This window comes from Carcharhinus amblyrhynchos, chromosome 9 (assembly GCF_965287045.1).
Source record: "Carcharhinus amblyrhynchos chromosome 9, sCarAmb.v2.hapA, whole genome shotgun sequence".
NCBI lineage: Eukaryota > Metazoa > Chordata > Chondrichthyes > Carcharhiniformes > Carcharhinidae > Carcharhinus > Carcharhinus amblyrhynchos.
In genome coordinates, this window is record NC_137332.1 from 49,731,697 (window position 1) to 49,753,024 (window position 21,328).

Sequence of the window (21,328 nt, forward strand, 5' to 3'; positions counted from 1 at the left end):
ACAAGATGTGGCAGGCCTTCTCAAAAAGAGGCAAAAAGTCCAGCTCCTGCTTCCATTTGCCCTTTTTCATGCTGTCTGACCCTCTCTGCTTGCTATCTCGTGCACCAACCGTCCTACTTTGTTCCTCTTGGTTGCTTTCTCTCTGACTCTCACTGACCCTCAGAGCTCACTCACAGCAAGAGGGAGAGGGTGAAGCTGTGGAGGCAGCAAGTGAGAAAGGGAGGAAAACAGCAAGCGAGGGAGCTGGGGGAGTGGCAAAAGGGAACAGGGGAAAGCACAAGAGAGGGATTAAAGTAGAAAGAGTTATAGAATGTTAGTAAGTTATGAAACATGGCTAACTGTAGACCTGGTGTACTGTACAGTTACTAGTATTTGCATTTTTCATCATTTTTGCATTTTACATTCCAAGATACCTTTGAAGAAAAAATAAAACACAAATTCTAATATCCCAATTTGTTCTCATTTTCTCATGAATACTACTGCTGGACTACAACACCCAAGAGCAGAAGTCAGCCACAGAGCCCATTGAGTCTGCTCCACCATTCGATGAAATCATGATTGACCTGATGTGATAATCCTCAATGCCACTTTCCCACCTTATCCCCAATACTCTCAATTTGCTTGCTTACTAAACTCTGTCTATTGAGGTGCATGTTTGGCATTCAGTTTCTTTCGCAGCTTAGAATTGAAATGGTTTTAAATGCAAATTCTTAATTCCTAATTAAGTAGTTCATGGGGTAGGGGGTTCTGTTTAATTGCTTACTAACTCTTGCTATTTAAATCATTCTTGCTGCTTCTTCCTTATCTCCCTCCCTCTTCACACTTCCTCCTCTACCTATTTCCACCCCCCCCACCTCTCCTCCTGCTGCTTGCCCCCCTACTTTATTGCCCTTTTTCAATTGTAATGGCATTGACAATTTAGTTTGAGGCCACACATTATATTCAACTTGAAAATTAAGGTTCTGCACAAGTGGATTATTTGCTGTGTATTATTATGTCATTGATATTATTCTTATGACCCACAATCCCAACTGATAACATCCTTGAAAAATGCTCTTGGAAAAAGTATATATAATCAATTTGTTAGCAGTTGGATCTGTTTCCCCTATTCCATAAACAATGAATTATCCATTTTAATCATATTGCTACCACTTAACTTCAGATTCAGCACAACAATAGAGGAAAGGGAAAAAAAATAAGAGTGGGGTCAATTGATGAAGGTTGCGTGTTCACAAAAATGAAGAGTGACATTCCACTGCTGTACTGAGTGTGTTCCAGTGTTGGGGGTGCTGTTTATTGGATGTGACTTTAAAATGGGACATTATCTGTCATCCCAGATGGGCAAATTAGCATAATTAGAAGGAGGACAAATAGCATAATGAGGACAAACGGCAGGGGGATTATTCTGATGTCCTCACCAGCATTTATCCTTCAAAGTAGTATTCCAAATTAGATTTTTTTGATCATTATCACATTCCTATTATCAAAGCTTGTTGTGTGCAAATTGGTTACAGTTTCCTACATAACAAAGTTTCAAAAGTATTTCATTGACTATAAAGCACTTTGGGGTGTCTGATTGTCTTGAGAGGCACTTGTATGACTCCCTTCATCAGCAAGTGGAAACTTGGACAATGTGGCCTCCCAATATCATTCTCTTGCCTGCCTTTGCCAGCAAGAAATGTGAACAAGGCTAATTCCTAGCTTGATTAGCATCTCACAGCTAAGACAAGAATGTAGCAGGTTTTGCTGAAGCCCACTGATGAAGGACTGCCAGACTCCAAATGTTGCCAGACCACGTTGAACACCATAGATGACAAACAGCAAATGTATGTGTTTTTTTGCCCTAAAATACCTTAGTGTCTGAGCTTTATGCTCAGCATCATTCTTACAATTTTTCACTATATTGCACAGGTACATTTCACTCAAAGTACACTGCAAAAACATTTGCAACAGCAAAGAGAGATCGGTTGCTGAACGAGAAGGAAGAAAACGTGTCCGTGCTTGAATTCCAGAGACAGCGGCTGCCAATGCGGATGCTCTGTTCATTCAGCTGTCCAATATGGATTAAAACAATAATCTTGTATCGTGGAATCATGAGATCCTTTATTCGAGCTTTTATAACCTAAAACGACAAGTATTATTTTGCAGCAATTTATTAAACATGCACACATTCAGCTACTCTCCTCAGGCAGTAATCCCCTTCTCAAAAACAGATAATCAGCCATTTCTATGGTATATGGAATATCAATTCCTAATGCCAATTCCAAGTGTATGTGTAGTTTTCCTGCAAATATGAGGACTTGATGCTCTATCCTCCCGCCCATTATGAATCATGGGATATTCCTTTCTTCAAGATTCTAGTGCTGCCATTAAGTTGAGTATTACCTTTGAAAGTGGGCAGAGATAATGTTTTTGCTTGTTCGTCTGTTATCAATATACTGCAAAAACTAACGGATTTCACTGAAACTTAGTACACAGATAGGTTATGTTCCAAGGAAGAACTGATGAATTTCTGGAGGAGATACAAATCGTGCAATTTAAAGAAAAATCCATTTGTTAACAGGAAGAGGCCGGAATTCTCTTTTTAAATAGAATGATGTGGAAAGTTGGTTTATATATAATTTTGTTGATTGTCAGCTGTCAAATTGTGAGCAGGGTTGTTGGATGTGGATTGGTCTAGTGCTTCCTCAGCTAGATAGAAGCTTGTAATAAAAATATTTCATTTTTTTTCAGCTTTTTACTTGCAAATCATCAAACAAACAGGGAAAAGCCTCAAGGAAAAGTTGTGTAGTCGTAATAGCGTTGAGTTAACACAACACGATAGAGCTATGCACTCTAATGAGTGCCCACTTTGTCTGGTTTTCAATGAATCAATATTGTGACTTTTGATTTTCACTACTATCCTACGGAGCAACACAGGGGTTCTGTTTGTCTGATGATACAGATAGAGAAATCCAGATGTTAGATAAATGACAAACAATTCTTCATTAGAACTATCCCACCAATAAGTCATCTTCTGTTAAATTCCTAACATCCTGTTTATACACATTTCCCTCTCTCTCTATGATTCCTGCTCCAATTCATTCTTTTCTGGAACTTCAACATTCCACTCATCCATTTTTTTTTCCTGTACATTAAATAGACTTTCAAAACCCAAGTTTCGTAAACCACTGATGCTGGGTTATGGGGGTGATTCTCCAATCCCGACATGCTAATTTTTTAGTGAGGCAGGCCAGGGGAACTGTGTGCGAGCTGATTCACGGGCGTGTGCATGCATTCCCGACGCATGCACATCTCCAAGTGCTGGACATCTGGAGCGGTCAGGACCATGCTGGAAACGGGCGGGAATAACAGGTAAGCATTTAAAATATTTTAAATCTTATTTTAACGTCATTAATTGGTCATGGGACTGAAGTCTCAGGCCCGCTAGCATCTCCCACTCTGACAGGGTTCAGACTAGCTCCCCACTTTCGGGCAACTAGCGAGAGACTCTGCTGGAATGAAGGGGGGGGGTGGCAATTGGGGTTCCCCCAGCGGGTCGGGCACCAGGGGATGGTGCTCCCTTGGCATAGGCACCCTGACAGCATCAGCTTGTGCTCCCTGGCACTGCCCAAGGGGCACCTTGGCACCACCCACCGGGGCAAGGGGCAGGGCTGGTAGACTGCATTGAGATCGATTGGGGCTAGAGAGAGGTCAGCGATCGGGACAGGCGGGAAGGGGAGAGATTGGGGCATTCCAGGGCAGGAGGGGGATTGGGGCTGGCCTGGGAATGGTCATGGGGGCCATAATCAGGCCCTGGGGGAGGACTGGAGAGGCAGCACTGCGGGGGTCCCAGGCTGGCCAGTGATCAAGCTGGCCAGCAAATTGCAGGCTGACAGTGCAGGGCCACTGCGCACATGCAGAGGCCTAGAACTGTCAAACTTTGGTGTGAATAGGCTCCGCCCCTGAGCTTTTAACTCATAACTGTGACCTCGGCATTACATAGAGTGGGGAGATTTGAGTCTGAAGTCACACTGAAAAAACAACTGTGATTTACACCAGTTATGCCACAAATTCAGCACTTAGAACTTTTTTGGGGAGAATCACCCCCATTGTCTCTTAAATTTTTCAATGGTGATGTGACCTGAGCCTATGGCCCATTTAAATCGCCTGTACCAGTGTGGAACAGGTTTGAACCAGTAAACATGAAAGGTGCATGATGGAAATATGTTCTGTAGCTTGGTGTTTAATAGGTAAGGATGAGGAGAAACAATAGGATTTGAGAATTATTTCAATAAATGACAATTTTAAGACAATACTTCACTGATATCTTTAATTTTCTGAATCCCACAATAGATTTCAGTGCAAAAATATGGCAAAAGACTAGGATGTATGTTGGTATCCAAATTTCTTTTCTCTTCAGCAAAGCCTTACCAAATACCAATTGCATCTCCTAGAAGAGGGTGTACCTTAATTTTCTCCAAGCTATGTAAAGATTGAGCAGGCAACAAATAATGCTCAGAGATCCCCAACATGACTTTCTGATGATGCAATTACCTGCAGCCCCCTAACATCGCTCTCTGAGGGGGCCAGTGTACGATACTGTCAGTTTAATGCCACATTATACTGTGTTTTTGAATGTTGCACTATGGGTTCAAAATGCTCCTGTACGGGTTCCATGTGAAATGAGTTTGAAATACAGTGGAGGCTTTCATCTCATGGGCCAGTTCATAGAATCATAGAATTCCTATCCAGAAGGAGGCCCATCAAGTCACAGGTATGAACATATGGTGAACTAACTAAGCAACTTAGTTTCTCTGACATACAATTTAGTCAAAAAGAGCTGGTGTTATTTGTAGAAAATTGTTAATGTACAGTAATAAATGCATGGACCTTCAGTGACTGAATGACTTGGAGTTGCTATGACCCATCCATAGATATTGGAAATATTAACAACCATTTGAGTCAGAAAAGATAACAGACAGCATTAAGGTGAAGTGTTTACAGTTCCAGTAATAAATGTACAGTTTAATATGAATCTTTGGGGTTTATTACAAAAGCTTAAAATAATTAATTTTGATTATTGACAGGGAAGAATAGGAGTTCACAAAAATCATCCGCAACAAAGAGAATTTTCAGCTCAACAAATCTGTTCATTATTCAGATTAATTCTGTCTACCATAATCATATATTTTCATCCAGCTATGTCCTGAACCCATCTATAAAATTTACTTGGTGACCCTTCCCTAAGACCTTATTCCATAAATTACTGTTTTGTTTCTGACTTCCTAATTTTATACTTTGTCCACACCATGCCTAAAAATTTCTAATTTTTTTGTTCAGTTTTAACAGTTCTCACATCCAGAAACATTTTTGTTATTTGCCACAATACCCATTCAAGGTCAATAAGATGGTATTAGGACTGCAAACAGTTATCCAGATGGTGTCTGACTGATGGAGAACACAAAAGGCAGAAATTCTCCCGTCTTGCTCGCTGTGGGAATCATAGCAAACAAGATGGAAAACTCGGTGGACCATTTAAAGGTCCGTTAAGCTTGGGCAGAATTTCCTGTCTTGGGGAGTGCGTGGCTGGAGAATCCCACCCACATTTTTATTATTTTCCATAGGCAAGCAAATACAAACCTTTTGAAACATCACACCTCAGGGTGATGTCTCTTTTCTCTCACCATTTAACAAAGATTCAGGGCGGAGATGACGGGGAGAAGCAAATTTTTAAACTTCACTTACTTCCGAGATGGTCTTAGTCATCTGCCTGCAGAGTTCAGGCTCATATTTCTCTTCCTGTAAGTAGCTTGCCAGGACATCTTTGAGAATATTATCCACAGTGGCCCCTGGAAAATACTTTGTCGGATCTAGGAACAGGCATAACCTCTTTAAAATAATGAGCAAACTAGCTTGGAAAGCACCGTTGTTATATTCATTATTGGTTTAAAAGTATAAAGATGAAAAATGGTCTTGGGAACATGTTTTCTTGTTACATCCTTAGCACTATTAAATGTTTGTACACATAAAGATATTAGAGTCAATTAAAAAAGTTAATAATTTAAGCCTAAAAAGATGTTTGAATTTTATTTAAAGTCTTTCAGGGAGCTCAAAAGATCTTAATATATGAAATCACATGAAAATATTGCAGATTGTGATTTTCCAATATTGTAAATACTTGTACCAAAATGAGGCAATTGTCAATTTTCTTCCTTGAACAAGCATAAGGAGGAATTACACTTTCCTTTCAAAATTTGCAACCCAAGGTTTTCCTCACACAGGGTAAGGTTTGTGGTAAAATTCCTCCCACTCCCTGCAGAGACAGATATCTTAGATGCATTTGGAAACAAATAACAATTTTGGTAGTTGTCAGTAGATGGATATAAGTTCCACTTTGCATCCATGGCCTCACCAGGAGTCTCAGAGCCAAGATCACTGCACAAAGTGGACAATTCCCTTCACTAAGTTAATGTAGTAAATGAAAATGTCAAGGGCAATAATGGCTTGGTCTTGGTTGCATGAGGTGGATTTATGTTTCTATTTACTAATGTAAAATTTTAATACATTGATACTTTGTATATAAAAACCAAAGGCATCTGAAACAAAGAAATGATTCAGACAATAAAACATATTTCCGAGAGAAAGAAGACTACAGTATTTATACATTTCCCATAGCACATATCCAAGAACCCTAACTCAAGAATGATCTCCACACCTAACATTCAGAAAGAATGTTCCGGCTGGCCATAGACCTGTGAAAGAAACTTTCTGACAAAGAAGCATTATCACAGACCTTGTAGTCAATATTCTATTGATATACATAAGCCTGGCTTAAATGCAAAGAGCTTTTGTGGTTGTGCTTGACTTATGAACTTTCAAAGGATTTAAGGAACATCTACTTTAAACTGGTAACAATTCTGAGTTTGCTGACTGAAATAGCTGTTGAAAAAATGCTGCACAATTCAGTGATAGTCATCTCTCAATTTTCCCAATGCATAACTAATGGTTTGTAGACTTCACAAGATAGTAAGAACAGGGTTGCAACATAAATGCAAGAAGAAAGTGAGGTGTTCATTAAATATTTCAGTTTGTGATCATTTACTGCTTTTTGTGTCATTAATTTTATTTATTAATGTCACAAGTAGGCTTACATTAACACTGCAATGAAGTTGCTGTGAAAATCATCTAGTCACCATCCTCCAACGCCTGTTCAAGAAAACTGAGGAAGAATTTAGCATGGCCAATTCCTCCAAACAGCTTGTCTTTCAGACTGTGGGAGGAAACTGGAGTACCCGGAAGAAAATCACACAGACACAGGGAGAACTTGTAGACTCTGCACAGACAGTGACCTAAGCCAGGAATTGAACCTGGGACCCTGGGCCTGTGAAGCAGCAGCTACTTACGAAAAGAAAAACGTTGACAAGCCTCAACTCACCCAACTGATACGTGTTTTCCATTTGTGGCATGGGGCGTGGAAGGTCATCATGATGCCCTGGGTCGTCCATATAGGACACAGTACTCATGGAGCTGTTATATAAAAAAACAATATGAGTGGAAGGAACAAATATTTTATTGAAAATACATAGGTGAAGTTAACTTTTCTATTTTAAATTACTTTCCTCAAAAACAAACTGAAGATATTTTGAACTCTTTGACCAGTACAACAACAACAAAAAAATCAAATGAGACCAATAATTCACTTCTGGTATAGGAGGATTTAATGCTCAGAACTTAAGGTGGAGATGCCTAGGGTGCTGGAATCATACACGTAAACTGTGCACAACGCACTGTGCATCAAGACACAGGTCACTAAATGCCAATTGTAAATGCATGCTGCTTCTTCATGTTGTGCTCATTTTTGCTGATACACTGACACATAGGGTGGGATTACACGGCCCTGCCAGGCCAGGGGCAGAAAATGCCGCGAACCACTCAAAATTCCACTGACATCAGCGGGAATGAAAGATTCCAATGATGGGACAGGCTGTAAAATTCAGCCAATGGGCACCTTTGTAAAGGCTTTGTGTTAACAAAAAGAAACCAACTGAACTATTAAATGACTAAGTATAGTCATTTCCATAGAGTCGAGTTTTACAGCACAGAACAGAAAGAGGCTCTTCAGCCCATCTTGTCCGCACTGGCCTTTTAAATCAGATTACTCACAACTGAAAACCTGGTTTCCTCAATTTAATGAAAACAGCACCAGGGTACCACTTAACTACACTATTCCGAAAAAAAAGAGAGAAACAAAATCTTTTGTTGCACCAACCAGCACAATTGAACAGTGTAAGATTTTAAGCATGTTTGGGTAGTTTCGCAATTGCATACAAAGCAGAAACTCTCCTTCCAAGTTTTCTTTGCCCTTGTGTTACCTGGTGATACCTTGTTCCTCCTTGGGGACTCTTGCAGCGATACATGACATCATTATCATTGCTTGTTTGTTTACCATTAACTTCCTGGTAATTATTCATTCTCCGAAACAAAGGCTCCCATGTATTTTACCAGCGCTTGTTGTCAAAATAATTGACTCCAGCATCCATAAAATAATCAGCATTCCTCTCTACCAATTGAGTGTCAGGAAAGCAGCGAAAGTGCTATTTCTATCCTAGATATATCCCAAGGAGGTGTAAAGGCAAGGGTCTCCCATGATTTATGGTAATAGGATCCTCAACATACATTCACCCATGGCCTTGGAACACGAGGCCTGAAAGATCAATGCAAGTGCTTGAAACCTGCCCTGCAAAGATGCTTTAGGTGTTTCTACCAGACAGCTGGGATTTAGAGATGGTGAGAGAGGAAAAAAGAGGTGGAGTGCGACAGGGGTTTCAGTGCAACATTCCAGAGAACTTAGATGTCTGAACATATGGCTGTAAATATTGCAGCAGGAGGATGCCAATGATGTTAGAGTCAGACAACCAAAAGCGTTGGGGAAGTTGATAATGTTTAAAAGCTGGAGAGAGCCCATGGAAGGCTAGAAATTTCAAAATGGAGACATTGGTGGATAGAAGCCAAACATAAATCATTGGGGAGATCGTGAAAGGTGGGAGATCAGCATGGACGTGGAAGAAAATAGATTGGACGTGACAAAACATACATCAGGATCTCAGTAATAAGCAGGCTGAGGTAGGGTTGGACATCGACAACGTTACAGCTGGAAGTAGATGGTTTTTATTACCAAAGTGAAACAAGGACCGAGGCTCAGTTCAGAGTCAAACAGAATGTTGAAACAGAAAATGCTGGAAAATCTCAGCAGGTCTGACAGCATCTGTGGGAAGAGAATAGAGCCAATGTTTCGAGTCTAGATGACCCTTCGTCAGAATTTTGAGGAACACTCACTCAGACTTGAAACGTTGGCAGGTCTTGATGAAGGGTCATCCAGACTCAAAACATTGGCTCTATTCTCTCCTTACAGATGCTGTCAGACCTGCTGAAATTTTCCAGCATTTTCTGTTTTTGTTTCCAGTATCTTGCTTTTATCAGGGTGTTGAAGGTGCGATTTGATCAGAGGCAGTGACCAGGGAGGGCGATGGAGTCGTGTTCAAGGCAAAGGACTTGAGGTAGGGTCAAAGATAACAGCTATAGACTTTCCAATGTTTAACATGACAATTTTAAAGCCACATGGCAGATCAATAGGATGAGAAAGCTTTGAGAGATAAAGATGGGCAATGTCACTGTACATTGTGAAGTTGATCCAAATGCTGTGGATATTTTCACATAAGGAGAACATGAGAAAGGGCAATAAGTTCTTGGGCAACTCAGGGAGGAGAAACATTGCTAGAGATGCTTTGGCTGCAAGTGGAACCACTTTTTCCCATTTCAAATCTAATTTACCCATTTGATGTTCTAATATATTTTAGATAGCTGTTACAGTACATTATACTTGCTTCTCAGTTAGGAAAGTCACTGCATAGGATACCAAATATGGTTTAAGCTAACCCCAAATTCAAACCCCAAAATGCACAAAAAGAAAATGTGGCTATGTTAAGAAATTTGACTTATTCAATGACTAACATTATCTAAGTCACTGATGTATCTTGCAAATAAATAGCTCATTTCTCAATTCACCATGAGCAACAACATGGGAGATTGGCTTCCATTGGTACAATGATCAATCTACTTTCCTCTGCCTTTCCTGTCTGTTGCAAATGTTACATTGAAATTTCTATATCACACTTCAAAAAGTAACAAAGGAATTCTCTATGAAGAAATCCAATATTTATTTAATAGTACTTAGATAACCATACCAGAATGCTGACATACTTTTAAAGTTAAAGATTATTTATCAGTCAGAAGTAGGCTTACATTAACACTGCAATGAAGTTACTGTGAAAATCCTCTAGTCGCCACACTCTAGTGCCTGCACAGGTGCGCTGAGCGAGAATTTAGCACGGCCAATAACATTTCAAAATGTTATTGTACAAAGTTTGATGCTTTTTCTGATGACAGGCTTCAAGTAGTTTACTGTCAAAGATTGAAAGGATACTATTCCACAAAGTGAGCAAAGAGTAATATAAATAAGGATGCAGAAGGGCGAAAATACTTTTAAAAGTAAATACTCATCATCAACAAATACTTTAAACAGACGACTCACTCCTTTTGCTTTTTCATGTTTTCCTTTACTTTAACGTCATAGCTGCTCAGCGATGAAAAGCTGCCCGTCTTTTTCAGTAAGCGAGCCGCCTTGTCTTTTGCAATGTCAGACATGATGATGTTTACCTACAAGTACAAGACACACAATGTATTACATATCAAAAACATGAATTGTTTTGATACTGGCTACAGTTCAGAAGCCCAAAAACAACACTGGAACCAGAAAGCTGAATTTAGCCCACTTAAAGGGATCAAAATAAAATGGGTGACAAAACACATAGGAAGAACTACAAAAATGGGAATATGAAAAAAAATTGCATCAAAAAAAATTAACACAATTATGGATGCTTTGAAAATTGATAATGGTGATATTGTTAATGAAAATAAGGAAATGGTGAACATGTTTGTATATTCACGGGAATATTTATGAAGGTTATTTATTTGGAGTGCCAGAAAGATTCTTTCGAAAGATTCTCATGGAGCGCTATTAGCTAAAGTTAAAGTTTATATAACTAAAGCCAAGTATTGGCCTAGTTAAGAAATTGGTTGAGACAGGAGATAGTACGGACAACGGACGTGTACTTTCATTTGCAGGACATTGCTAAGATCAGCGTTGGGGCCTCAACCAGTCACGAAATTCCTTGATAACTTAGAAGATGGAGTAGAAATTCTAACAGCCACATTTTCCAATGATACAAAGATTGACAACAGTGTAGATGGAGGAATAAAATTATAAAGAGATGGGCTTAGATTTAGTGAATGAGGAAAATCTTAAGGGAGATTAAATCTTAGTGCAATCTTAAGAGAGATTAACTAATTTAACACATAGAATCCCTACAGTGCAGAAGGAGGCCATTTCAGTCCATTGTGCCTGCATTAACTCTCCAATAAAGTATCCTACCCTGTCCTATCTCTGTACCACCACTAATCCCCCTAACCTACACATCTTGGGACACTAAGTGGCAATTTAACATGGTCAATTCAGCACATCTTTGGAATGTGGGAGGAAGCCAGGTCATCTGGAAGAAACTCACACAGAAATTGCAAACACAAAAAGAAGAGGATGCAGAATGTAGTGTTATAGACAAAGCTGGAGCAAGAGCGACTTAATACAAGGTAGATCCATTCAAAAGCAGGGAAGAAGCTGTTTGTGAGTCATTTGATACACAACCTCAGACTTGTGTATCTTTTCCCCGATAGAAAAAGGCAAAAGAGAGTATTTCCGGGGTGTGTGGGATCCTTAATTATGCTAGCTGCTCTTCCGAGGCAGGAAGAAGTGTAATCAGAGTCAATGGATGGGAGGTTGGTTTGCATGATGGATTGGGCTTTGTTCACGACCCTTTGTGATTTCTTCTGGTCTTGGAAAGAGCAGGAGCCATACCAAGCTGCGGTACAACCAGAAAGAATACTTTCTCTGGTGCATCTGTAAAAGCTTGTGAGGGTCGTAGCAGATGTGCCAAATTTTCTTAGCCTGCTGAGCAAATAGAGGAATTGGTGGGCTTTCTCAAATACAGCTTCAGTGTGAAATGTCAGGACAGGTTGTTGGTGATCTGGACACCCGGAAACATGGATCTCTCGATCATTTCCACTTCATCCCCATTGATGTAAATAGGGGCACTATGCTTTCTGAAGTCAATGACTATCTCCTTCGTTTTGCTGACATCAAGGGAGAGACTAATTTTGCTGCACCAGTTCACCAGGTTCTCCCTTTCCTGTCTTTTGTCTCATCATTATTTGAGATCCAACTCATTACGGTGGTGTCATCAGCAAACTTGAAAATCAAGTTGGCGACAGAATCATAGGTGTATAAGGAGTATAGTAAGGGGCTGAGGACACAGCCTTGTGGGGCACTGGTGTTGAGGGTGAACACCTTCAATATGAATAACCTCCCTAGTCTTTGAATGTAGCAAAGTTTCCAAATCTAATTTGAGGAAAACAATTTTGACCTACAGTCTCTTATCATTCTGTATCTAAAAATTGGGAGAAACTTACTTAGATTGACATCAAATCTAAAACAAACATGCTACAAGAATAAGACAACAAATTAGAAAAGTATTTTGATTAGCTTCCCACATGGTGAACAGAAGGAAACAGTTTGCAGAAAGCAAGATTGTGTGTATAATTAGACAATTTGCTCCATCATGACTTTGTTTCATTTCTTCAGTTCCCTTATTGTACATTCCATGGACAAGACAGGGAATCCTCCCATTGCAAAAGGCCCATTTTTTGGGATTGTCACAATTATTAACCCATAACTACACAGTGTTAGATTTTCTCCAGCATTAAATATAGCAAAACTTTCAGCTTTCCAGAAAGTCTCAAAGTCCATGGAGCAATGAATTTTTATGATTAAAGTGGCAATAAAATCAGACCAGAACTGTTTCTTCACTCATGGCGGATAATTCCCCCTAGTTTCCACTAAATAGGGGTGTCCTCATTGAAACAAAGAAAATGCAAAAAATAATTAAGTTGCAACAGGAGTGGATTACCAAATTCTGAAGGTTTGATTTATTATTGTCACATGAATTAATATACAATTAAAAGTATTGTTTATTGCACACTATACAGACAAAGCATACTGTACATAGAGAAGGAAAGGAGAGAGTGCAGAATGTCGTGTTACAGTCATAGCTAGGGTGATGAAAAAGATCAACTTAATGCGAGGTAGGTCCAATCAAAAGTCTGATGGCAGCATACGAGATAGGTCTATTCAGAAGAGTCAGCGCCTCTTTAAAAGGCAAATATGTTTCTGTGAATACCGTGAAATCTATAAGAATAGTGTACGTTTCCTAGGGGGTTCAGATTCGGAACTATTGCTGAATTAACCATTACAAATGCTGGGATCGCCAATGATAAGCAAAGCAAAATCATTAAACACAATTGAAACACAAATTTAGAAACAACAGGTTACATTGATACAGAGAAAAAAGGTTGCATGTCACTCTGACCACGTCCAGTTCTTGTTAAAGCTGTTTGCAACTACATAGCTTTACACTATTACTTCGCGTCTAGTTTTTCCGCTCTTGTTGCTAGGGGCAGGTTTGTATGACTTCAATTACTAACATTTAAGCTGTCAGCCTCCAGTTTTACTTCTGCTCCTCAAATGCAAAGAAAACTAATGCACTTAAATGTTAATTCTGTCACCAGAAAAAAAATACAAAAATGTTACCAATAAGCTGAAACTTCTGTTTATTATTCCAAAGCGGTCCCTGGCAACGCACAGGAATCTCAATAACCGGAAACAACAGAGAAAGCCAACCAGACTCTCATTACTCAACCAATCCTGGCAGTGATATTAATGTGAAATAACCAATAGAATCTGCACCCACTCTCATCATTAACCAATCCAAGCCACATTATACTAGTGCTTTTACCAATGAGATTTCACTGTTTTCACCTTTCTTTTAATCCCAGCCTCTCTCCAGCAGAACTGCAGGTCTTCAGCATTTGGATCACAGCATTGTTACAGGGCACATTGTGCCTGTACTGGCTCTCCAAAGCAATATCCTGGCTTAGTGCCATTTCCCTGTACTCCTGCACATTGTTTCTAATCGTAATCATCTAATACCCTCTTGATTGCCTCGTTTGAAACCACCTCCACTGCACTAACAGGCGTTACATTCCAGACCTGAACTACTAGTTATTTGAAAATACTTCTTTTCATTGGACTCATATATTGCAAAGGGACTTGCCTTGTCTACTCTGTACATTGGCTTTGTATAAATTTTTAAAAATCAGGATTAGAAAGAAAATGGTAGTAGAAGGAAGTAGAAATGATCTTCAATAGCATAGGAGCATATCTCCAGTAGAAATAGTTCATTTATATGTCATTTCCCTAACATAGATTTGCTACTACCTCTTTAGATACTGATCTGAAACTGAGTTATTGAGATGCTTGCTACAGCTAAAGCCTACATTCGCTTTCAATTGATTTTCCTTCATGTGACCTGCCCAATAGACTGTTAAACAAATACCATAAAATATGTTTAGAAACACGAGGTGATCATTAACTCACCAATTCGTTCTGTTGCAGAACTTGCTGAACATATTTCATATGCTGAGTTTAAATTCTGCAAAATGGAGTTTGCACTTTCCCCCTGCATCTACATGGGTTTCCTCCAGGTGCTCTGGTTTCCTCCCACAGTCCAAAGATGTGCACGTTAATTGGCCCTGATAAATTGCCCCATAGTGTCAGGGTGAGTACATGAGGTTATGGGAATAGAGCCTGAGAGGATTGTTGTCGGTGCAGACATGATGGGCCGAATGGCCTCTTCCTGCACTGTAGGGATTCTATAATTATAACATTTCTCCCCAATGTTTGCAATTGAAATGAACAAATATGTAAGGACACCTACTTAACCTTACCATACCCATTTTTCAATTGTTGCTGTTAGTGATGAATCATAATAGCTCAAGAATTATTATTTATACAATATACATGACACATGTGTATTAAGACATGTTATATGCTTCTTTTAACATTTGTGTACTAATTCTGTGCCATTCTTATCATGGATAAATTTATCCTAACACTTATGATTTGCCCCCATGATTAACCTCCAGTACTGAATTCACTTTTACAACTTTGGCCTGCCTACCTTTCACTTCATTAAAGACGCTGTATGAATGCAAGTTATTGTATAAATAAACAATTAGCCTGTCCCAAACTGTGCCAAAATGAAAAAAAGTTAATATTTTTGGATAGTGATAATTGATACTTTTTATAACTTGCTCTTATTCTGTCAGATACAGTAGTTTCAAAACAATCCTAAATTCCATGTGTTTCAGTTTTCTTTATCCAACAGCACATGGGTCTCACAATCTGTAAATTCATATATGAGCTCTGAGCCCACAAAAAGCTATGGTTGCGGTGATGGCTGTAACTGATCTGATCATTAATTATAAGACACTACACCTTCTATCTTTAAAGTGGAATACAACTGCATTCTATTTTACACGGTGTAATGTCCCTGTCCTTAAAAACAATCCACCATCTGATTAACTGCGAATGTTGTGGTATGTAACATGTACTAGCGATATATTAAAGGGATGACTTGGGGAGGCTCTGTTATGGGCCTTTGTAATATTGGATAATTAAACAGTGGTTTCAGGTTATTTATAATTATTTGTAACTTATTATCCTGGTAGCAAGATTTGTATTTAAGTGCAATATTTTTCTTTTCTGGGGAAAGTAAAACTGGAGACAGATCATTTAAATGTCAATGGTTGATTTTCAGACATCCACCCCTAGCAACAAGAATGGAAACACTGGACACAAAATAATTTGTGCAGAGATTTAGCAGAAACAGGATTTAACAGGATGGAACAACAATGAATTTTAACCAGAAATGTGTTACAGCTACAATTACTTTCCGTGTACAGGTCCTAACCCCCACAACAGATCTGTATAGCACTTGGATTTTTAACTGGTGACATGGGGACTGACAAAGAAAGCAGCAGTGTCAATGAGGATAAGTCTCATATAGTATTTCAATGAATTGGACATCTTTAAGTGAGTTTTCATCCAGTGTGAATGCTTGTCTATTCTTGTTACTTCTCAAGGCAAGTTCCTACGATTCTCATACCAGCCACACACACACCCTTCCGCCACCCCAGCCCCACCACTCACACTAAGCCCCATATTGCCTTTATTATGCCCCCAGCCCTACATTGTTAAAAAAAATGCTGTCCTGAGTAAAAACCTGTGCAAATGATAATATTAATAATAATAAAAATGCTGGAAATATTTTACTGGTCAGACTGTATCTATGGAGAGAGAAACAAAGTCAACATTTCAGTTTGATAACCTTTCATCAGAACTGACAAAAGAAGAGATAATAACAGGTTTCAAGTAAGTAGAGAGGTAGGGAAAGTGAGGAGAGAAAACAAAATGGTAGGTCCATGATAGGGTGGAAAGTGGGTGAGATTAAATGACAAAAGGGATGATAGTACAAGGGAAAAGGAGATGTTAATAGGACAAATATAGTAACTTGAGCCCAGCTAAGGGAATAGCAGAATCATTACCAACAGCTGTTTGAGAAAATGGGGACAATGGTCATGATCTGAAATTGTTGAACTCAGTGTTGAATCTGGAAGGCTGTAAAATGCCCAGTTGAAAGATGTGGTGCTGTACTGTAAGTCCCCAGTAGATTTCATTAGAACAATGAAAGAGGCTGAGGTCAGAGGTAGACTGAGCAAACATGTTCTGCCATTTGGTCACCCAACCTGCATTTGTTTATTGTTTATTTGAGTCACAAGTCGGCTTACATTAACATTGTGATAAAGTTATTGTGAAAATCTCCTAGTCACTACACTCCGGCATCTGTTCAGGTACACTGAGGGAGAATTTAGCATGATCAATGCACCTAACCAGCATGTCTTTTAGACTGTGGGAAGAAATCAAAGCACCCAGAGGAAACACATGCAGACACGGGGAGAACATGCAGACTCCACATAGACGGTGACCCAAGCTGGGAATTGAACCCAGGTCCTTGGCACTGTGAGGCAGCAGTGCTAACCACCATGCCGCCCTCTCTGCAATTTATCGGAATCCACACCGTCAGCATGAAAATGATAAATTGAAGGAAGTTCAAGAATTGCAAGCAGTTTCACCTGGAAGGAGTAAGATAATTAAAACTGATACATGGACAGTATCCAAGGATGTCTTAAGAAATGTTTATATTCCATTGAAAACTGTTACAGGCATTCTCATGTCACAATGTCAGCATGTACTTAATAGAACAATTCCCTATAGTGCCAGTAGGTCGGACTTTAATAAGATTTCCAATGTTAATAGTATCAGTAATTTGTAAAGCTTGCCTGCAACAGCAGAAATCATTTTGTGCTAAGCATGTAATTGCAGGTTCTGGTCACAGGGTGGTACTATGGCACAAGTCTCGCAGCCTCTAAATAGTGTTTGTTTATTCCAACTACTTCTTTTAATCTCTAAATTTCATTGAAGCATCACCCTATGTTTCTAAATTTGTTTAATCTCATTTCCTTTTCTGTTTAATCTCTCCCCATTGTTCTCCTCAGCCTTGAACCTGTGTCTGCTGTTCCTATTGCAGCTCACAGCTTCTCCTGGTTTTGATCCTTTTTTTCGCAACAAACTCTAACCCAATGTCAGTCTGAGTGGAGCTTCGGGAGACCTGGCCTTGGGTGACTGTGTAGGGTTTGCACATTCTCCCTGTGTCTGCATGGGTTTCCTCCGGGTGCTCCAGTTTCCTCCCACAGTCCAAAGATCTGCGGGTTTGGTTGATTGGCTATGCTAAAATTGACCCATAGTGTCAGTGGGGTTATGGGGATTGGGCCTGGGTGGGATTTTCAGTGCAGGCTTGATGGGCCAAATGGCCTCCTTCTGCACTGTAGGAATTCTATGATTCATTCTATGATATCCTGGATAACCTGAGCTAAACTGAACTGTAGATTTTCATTGCTGAAGTGATAAAGATTCACAGTGAGTGAACTGGTCAGTGATGAGAAACCTGCCCTGGCTCTAATTGGATTGAACGACTGTCAATGATATGGCTTTCCCTTCAACCCACCCTAATTTGGACTGATTGAATAACCTGCAGAAAGAGGCCTGTTGCGTGGGAATAATGTGAGTGAGTCACTGACGAGAAGCCAGTTAGGCCTTTCCCTCTGCTGGTTATAAAAGTCTTTAGTCCCACCAAAAACCCCTTACAGAATCATTTTGTGCTTAGTATGTATTACTACAGAATCACAGAATTGTAACACTACAGCACAGGAGGAGGCTATCTGGCCCACTGTCGCTCACCTGAAGAAGGAGCGACACTCCGTAAGCTTGTGCTACCAAATAAACCTGTTGGACTTTAACCTGGTGTTGTGAGACTTCTCATTGCACTGTGTCTGCACCAGCTCTCCAAATGAATAATTCACTTAGTACCACTTCTTTCTCTAGTTCTTCACTTTCTCCCATTTCAGATAACTATCTAATTCTCTTCTAAATGCCTCACTTGAACCTGCATTCCACACCTTCAGTATATTCTAGATCCCAACTACTTGCTGTGTATTTTTTCCTGATATCATCATTGTTTCTGTTGCCAATTACCTTGAATCTGTGCTCTACTGTTCTCAATTCCTTTATGAGCAGGTGAGTTTCTCTCTGTCTATTCTGTCCTATCACGTCATGATTTTGTATACCTCTATTAAATGTCCTCTCAATCTTTTCTTCTCAAAGGGAAACAGTCCCAACTTATTCAATCTATATTCATAACAGAATTTCCTCAGCCTTGGAACCATTCTTGTGAAACTTTTCTGCACACCTTGTAATGCCTTCACATCTTTCCTTAATAGCTGCACCTGAACAGTTCAGGTTGAACCAGTGTTTTGTACAAGTTTAACATAATCTCCTTGCTCTGATACTCATTGCCCTTATTAATAAATCCTAGGATGTTGTATGCTTTATTAACTGTGCTATCAACCTGTCCGACCATCTTAAATGACTTATGCATATATACACCCATGTCCCTTCGTCCTTTAGAATTGTACCCCTTATTTGTACTGTCATTCCATGTTTTTTCTACCAAAATGTATCATTTCACACCTTCCCCACACTGAACTTCATCTGCCACCTGTGTGCCCATTCCATCAACTTGTCTATATCCTTTTGAAGTTCTACACTGTCCTCTTTGCTGGTAACAATGCTTCCAAGTTTTGTATCATCTGCAAATTTTCAAATTGTGCCCTGCACTCCAAGGTCCAGGTTATTAATATATATCTAGATATTAGTATATATCAGGAAAAGCAAGGGTACCAAAACTGATCCTTGAGCACTCCACTACAAACCTTCCTCCAGTCCAAAGAAAATCCATTAACCAGTACTCTGTTTCCGAATATTCAGCTAATTTCATATCCAGATTGCTACTGTCTCTTTTATTCCATGGGCAGAATCTCATGTTCCCCTCTGGCGGGTTAGCAGACAGAGGGATGGGGCCTGTAACATTCCTTGCATAGTCTTCCCACTGACCTCCCACCCACTCCTACTATGTAATTGTGTGTGCCTAGACCAGCACCTTTGCCCTTGCCCTAGTTGAGGCACGTAGGTGACCAATTAGTAACACTTAAGGGCAATTACCTAGTCAGCCTGGCAGGAGGAATTTAAGGGTAGAGGTAAGCATGGAAAGTGACTCTGCCCAGGCCTCGGGTGGGAAGGGGGTGAAATGCCTCCATCAACAATGTCCTTTTAACATCAAGTGCCACCACACTTCCCTCCACTCCCAACAGGTTTGGGCCCTACAGCTGCTCCCTTCCCTGGCTTTAAGCGGGTGTTGGTTACAGAATGGTCTTTAGTAATCCTCAGTAGGTTAACTGTAAGTCTTTAGTAGTGTAGAACTATTTACACATGTACAGGAAAGGCTACAAGCTAGGGTCTATCTCTGTTTAGGTCTTTACATATCTCTACTCAACACCACACTGACTCCTGTGTCTGAGTCATGTGTGGGTAGTACTATACTCAGTCCTACATTAACTCTTATACTACACCTCCCCCAAGTCTTTATCCAATGAATATGGAGTTATACTAGTTTACTTCATGTCTTATATTTTATCAGTCTCTTATATTTACATTGTCGTTATCACCATATTGCGCTTACTACATTATTGCTACTATTGTTTAGTATTATTACAACATTCTCACTTCCCATGTCCCCCCCCCACCCCTTTTCACCTTCTTGAATTTACAGGTTCAGGTGGTCTGGAGGCCTAATCCTTCCATATCTTGTTTTGTTCTGTTGGAGGTGTGGTAGTAGGCTCTGTTGCTTCTGGTTCTTACTTTTGGTTTGGAATTTGGATCAGCATTTGGATATGCTCTCGTTCTTTTCTTCCATTCCTTCCTGTTGAACCACACTTGTTCTGTTTGGTGTTGTGTTCAACGTGGTTGTTGATGCACTAAGTCATTTCTTGTGGGGTGGACAAACGTACTCATCTCAGTCTCATTTCTTTCTTTTCTTGTTTCTAAATACAGGCCATCTCGAGACAGTTTCTGGTGCGGGAAGAGTGCTCCTGTGTTGAGAAGAAAGTTTACTGGTACACTTACCTCTGCTTTTTGTTGTTGATGGTGAGAGACTACTTCTAGGTTCCAGCATCAGTTGGGGTTATGAGAGTCTGGCTGGAAGCTGCAATGTGGTTGCTGCGTTGACCAGATATACCGTCATTGTAATCGGACTTCTGATCACTCTTGTATCATTTCCATTGGAGGTGTGGTTATCTTGTGGACAGTAGGGTAGCCTTACCACTGAGACTTTCTGGGACCTGCAATGAGAATGGATAAACCTGCTCTGCAAAGAGAGAAGAGAGTTCAGAGCTGAAGTCTGAGTCTGAATCGAATCAGAATTCCTACAACGGAGAAGGAAGCCTTTCAGCCCATCGAGTCTTCACTGACTCTCCAAAACAGCAATTTACCCAAGCCCAAACCCTTACCCTATTCCCATAATCCCATGCATTTACTATGGTCAATCCACTTAACCTACATACTTCTGGACACTAAAGGGTAATTTAATATGACCAACCTGCACATCTTTGAACTCTGGGAGGAAACACATGCAGACATGGGGAGAATGTGCAAACTCGATTCAGACAGTCACCCAAGTACTAACCACTGAGACACCATGCTGCCCTTTAGCGTATGAGTACTAGAAACCATGCAGTTCGGGTTGGCCAATAACACTGGTTATCTTGACCTCCTCTGCTGTCTGGAGGAGACCCAAGGCTATGCAGGCATCATCCTGATCAGGAG

General features: G+C 40.0%; 1 protein-coding gene across 1 annotated transcript; it reads right to left on the bottom strand.

Moving 5' to 3' along the window:
• Positions 1 to 1,215: 1,215 nt before the first annotated feature.
• dynlt5 (dynein light chain Tctex-type family member 5) lies at positions 1,216 to 13,799 on the bottom strand. The gene is made up of 5 exons (XM_080196584.1): positions 13,742 to 13,799; positions 10,574 to 10,698; positions 7,418 to 7,509; positions 5,728 to 5,852; positions 1,216 to 2,122 (listed from the first exon to the last, which is right to left on the bottom strand). Exons 2-5 carry the CDS (start codon positions 10,684 to 10,686, stop codon positions 1,919 to 1,921), a joined length of 534 nt encoding a protein of 177 aa, XP_080052710.1. The 5' UTR covers positions 10,687 to 10,698; positions 13,742 to 13,799; the 3' UTR covers positions 1,216 to 1,918.
• Positions 13,800 to 21,328: the final 7,529 nt, after the last annotated feature.

What these genes read in the sequence shown, in the direction of transcription:
- dynlt5 (XM_080196584.1), bottom strand. Translation starts at nt 10,686, where the DNA reads ATGTCTGACATTGCAAAAGACAAGGCGGCTCGCTTACTGAAAAAGACG. An exon ending in GGAAAACACGTATCAGTTGG is followed by an intron (nt 5,853 to 7,417) that starts GTGAGTTGAGGC and finishes GCCTGTTCCTAG; the next exon opens with ATCCGACAAAGTATTTTCCA. An exon ending in TGACTAAGACCATCTCGGAA is followed by an intron (nt 2,123 to 5,727) that starts GTAAGTGAAGTT and finishes TTGTCGTTTTAG; the next exon opens with GTTATAAAAGCTCGAATAAA.